Below are 2851 nucleotides of genomic sequence, written 5' to 3' on the forward strand. Positions count from 1 at the left end.
CATAATCTCATTGAATTGTGGAGCCTACTCACTCGGCTGAATGGCCTACTTCTGCTCCACCATCTTATCGTCTTATTTTCTCCTCATTCTGCAAAAGACACATCAACACTAAAGCAAGGTACCACAGCTGCTGGACATCTGATATAGAAACAAAGTGCTGAAAAAATGCAGACGATCTGATAGCACCTGCAGAGGAAGACTCCTGTCAAACCCGTCAGAGTATCCCTTATCCTCACTATCCATACGAGACTAGCAGTGCATTCAAAGGATGTATCGTCACCATCGTACGCATCCTTCCACCCTTGTCATCATTCCAAGTGGATAAATCATATTAGCAGATTGAAGCATTATCCTGCTTCTCCCTCCAGCTGGTTGAACTCCGTCTCTCTAAAAACTGGCGACTTTATGAGCCTCAGGTATCCCATCTACTTGTGTGAGAATAGGAGTTTTGGTGACTTGTATCTGGTATTTTGCTAATTAATCTCTTCAACAAAATCAGTATGACCCGCAAACTGTCAATGTAACTGCCAAACCCACATTAAACTCGATAATTGTGGCCTTGCTAACGTCTGATTTAAATGTATTGTGAGTCCCAACATTTGCTGGTGGTTGAACCAAGCTGGTCATTTATTCAGAAAGGATTTACAAGGATGTTGCCAGGGTTGCAGGGATTGAGCTGCATTGAGTGGTTCAATAGGCTGGGGTTGTTTTCCCGAGAGCATCAGAGGTTTAGGGGTGAACTTAAAGGGGCGTACAAAATCATGAGGGGCATGGATAGAATAAATAGACATTTTTCCTGGGGGGGTTGGTGGGATGGGCGGTGGGGGGGGGTGCGGAGTAGAGTCCAGAAGTACAGGACAGAGCATTAGGGTAAGAGAGGTAAGATTTAAAAGGAACCTAACTTTTTCACACAGAGTGTGCTGCGTGTGTGGAATGAGCTGCCAGAGCAAGTGGTGGAGACTGGTACAATTACAACATAAAAGGCATCTGGACGGGTATATGAATAGGAAGGGTTTAAAGGGAATTTGCCAAGTGCCAGCAAATGGGACTAGATTAGTTTAGAATATCTGGTAGGCACGGACAAGTTTGACTGAAGGGTCTGTTTCCGTGACTGTACCACAACTCTGAAATAGATGGGAGTACGCCCCGATTTCAGGACCATATGGGTTCTATTGAGAATTATAAAAATTAGATGAGGGCATAAATGTACTTTGTTGATTTGAGACACTGTTATCATCGGTGAAGTTGGTATATATTGCCCAAAGAGCAACAATTAGTAACCCAGATGGCCATAAGCATGATGCCACTGATCTCAATTAGAGGGGTGCTGGAAAAGCACAGCAGGTCATGTAGCATCCGAGGAGCAGGACCGGATGCTACATGACCTGCTGTGCTTTTCCAGCACCACTCTAATTTAGATTCTGGTTTCCAGCATCTGCAGTCCTTGTTTTTACCCGGATGCCACTGGTAGACCGACCAGGTAAAGATATCACAAATCTGCCCCTTAGATCTGAGAAGGCAATTAGCTTTCTGTTTGACAAAAACTAACAGCCAGACGGTCACCATAAAAATACTATTTGATTGAATGAATATTTCACGAATGATGTTATTTGATACTGAGTCTCCAAGATTTAGCTTTGGTTTCTGGATTACTGGCCCAGTGAAGTTATCATTACTTCAGCACCTCCATGTCAATGTCAATTATTTACGTGGTTTACACAGCAAGGTGGATGGAAATGTCAGAACATGTGTCATCTCCTCTCTGAATCTTCTCTGGGTCAGTGCGTAAATACAGGTGTTTGTACAGGAGGTGGTGCACATCAGCAGGAACGCAACCCTGATTGCCGTATAGAGCGAAGTTGAACCTTGGTAATTCACTGTGTGGGTTACACCGACACAGATGTGAATGACAGTGATAGGTGCCGACAGCACCATGAAGCATCCAGAGATGGTGAAGAGCAGAACAATGGAGGTCCTTCTGCTCTTCAGCTCAGGGTCTCCGCCCATTTTCCCAGCGCCACCTCTGCTGCTCTTCAGAGCCCGGCGAGCTCTGCTGGCCACTAGGATGTGGCGGGCGGTGAGAGAGTTCAACAGCAGCAGCAGGGGAATAGGAACAAACATGTTTGAGATGTTGGTGAGCCACCGGTGAGCTGCCCAGGCTGGTGAACTGAGGTAACCAGTGACGGTGCGGCAGCCCCACTGTACATTGTTCAGAACATGAATGGGCTCATAGCGAAAAGGCAAGGGTATGTTGACCATGATGTTAAGAGCGCTCATGATGATTATAACGATATTGGCTGTTCTTTTCGTGCAATAACACGCCTTTAATTTATCACAGCAAATTGCTACAAAGCGGTCAAAGGTGAAAGCGATGGTAAACCAGATGGAGAGTTGGAGGCTGAACCCTTGCAGGAAGACACTGAGTCGGCAGGCCGGAGTGTAGTTCAGCAGCGAACCCGGGAAATAATCCCTGATGATCTCGCCCACGATCACGTTGAAGACTAGAACCATCAGATCTCCCGTTGCCATGGCAGTCATGTAACGAGTGATTCCTTCGGAAAGGCCGCACTTCCCTTGGGAAAGAGTCAGCACTGTCATCACATTAGCTGTAAAGAAAATCCATCAGGGAGGCACACTGTCAGCTATTGCCAGTCAAGACTGTGGGATGCTGGAGGTAATTATATACTTTTACAACTGTGAAGAACAATGACATTTCATTTGTAATCCTTGGTCTCTGTCCTGGGCATAATTGGGTTAAGATAAGGGATAAGGTTCGAGTGATTGCTAGACAATTTCAGGAATAATGTAAACTGGTTAACACTTTGCACCACTAAATCTCCCGTTTCAAGAA

The 2851-nt window shown here is 45.5% G+C and overlaps 1 protein-coding gene across 1 annotated transcript; it reads right to left on the reverse strand.

The window, feature by feature from the left end:
• Positions 1–1701: 1701 nt before the first annotated feature.
• On the reverse strand, positions 1702–2598 carry LOC140455066 (probable G-protein coupled receptor 139). Its single transcript, XM_072549731.1, has one exon. It carries the CDS (start codon positions 2596–2598, stop codon positions 1702–1704), a length of 897 nt encoding a protein of 298 aa, XP_072405832.1.
• Positions 2599–2851: the final 253 nt, after the last annotated feature.

The sequence above is a fragment of the Chiloscyllium punctatum genome, chromosome 30, assembly GCF_047496795.1.
Source record: "Chiloscyllium punctatum isolate Juve2018m chromosome 30, sChiPun1.3, whole genome shotgun sequence".
Classification (NCBI taxonomy): Eukaryota; Metazoa; Chordata; class Chondrichthyes; order Orectolobiformes; family Hemiscylliidae; genus Chiloscyllium; species Chiloscyllium punctatum.

Coding starts and splice junctions, on each gene's coding strand:
- LOC140455066 (XM_072549731.1), bottom strand. CDS start 2,598: ATGACAGTGCTGACTCTTTCCCAAGGGAAGTGCGGCCTTTCCGAAGGA.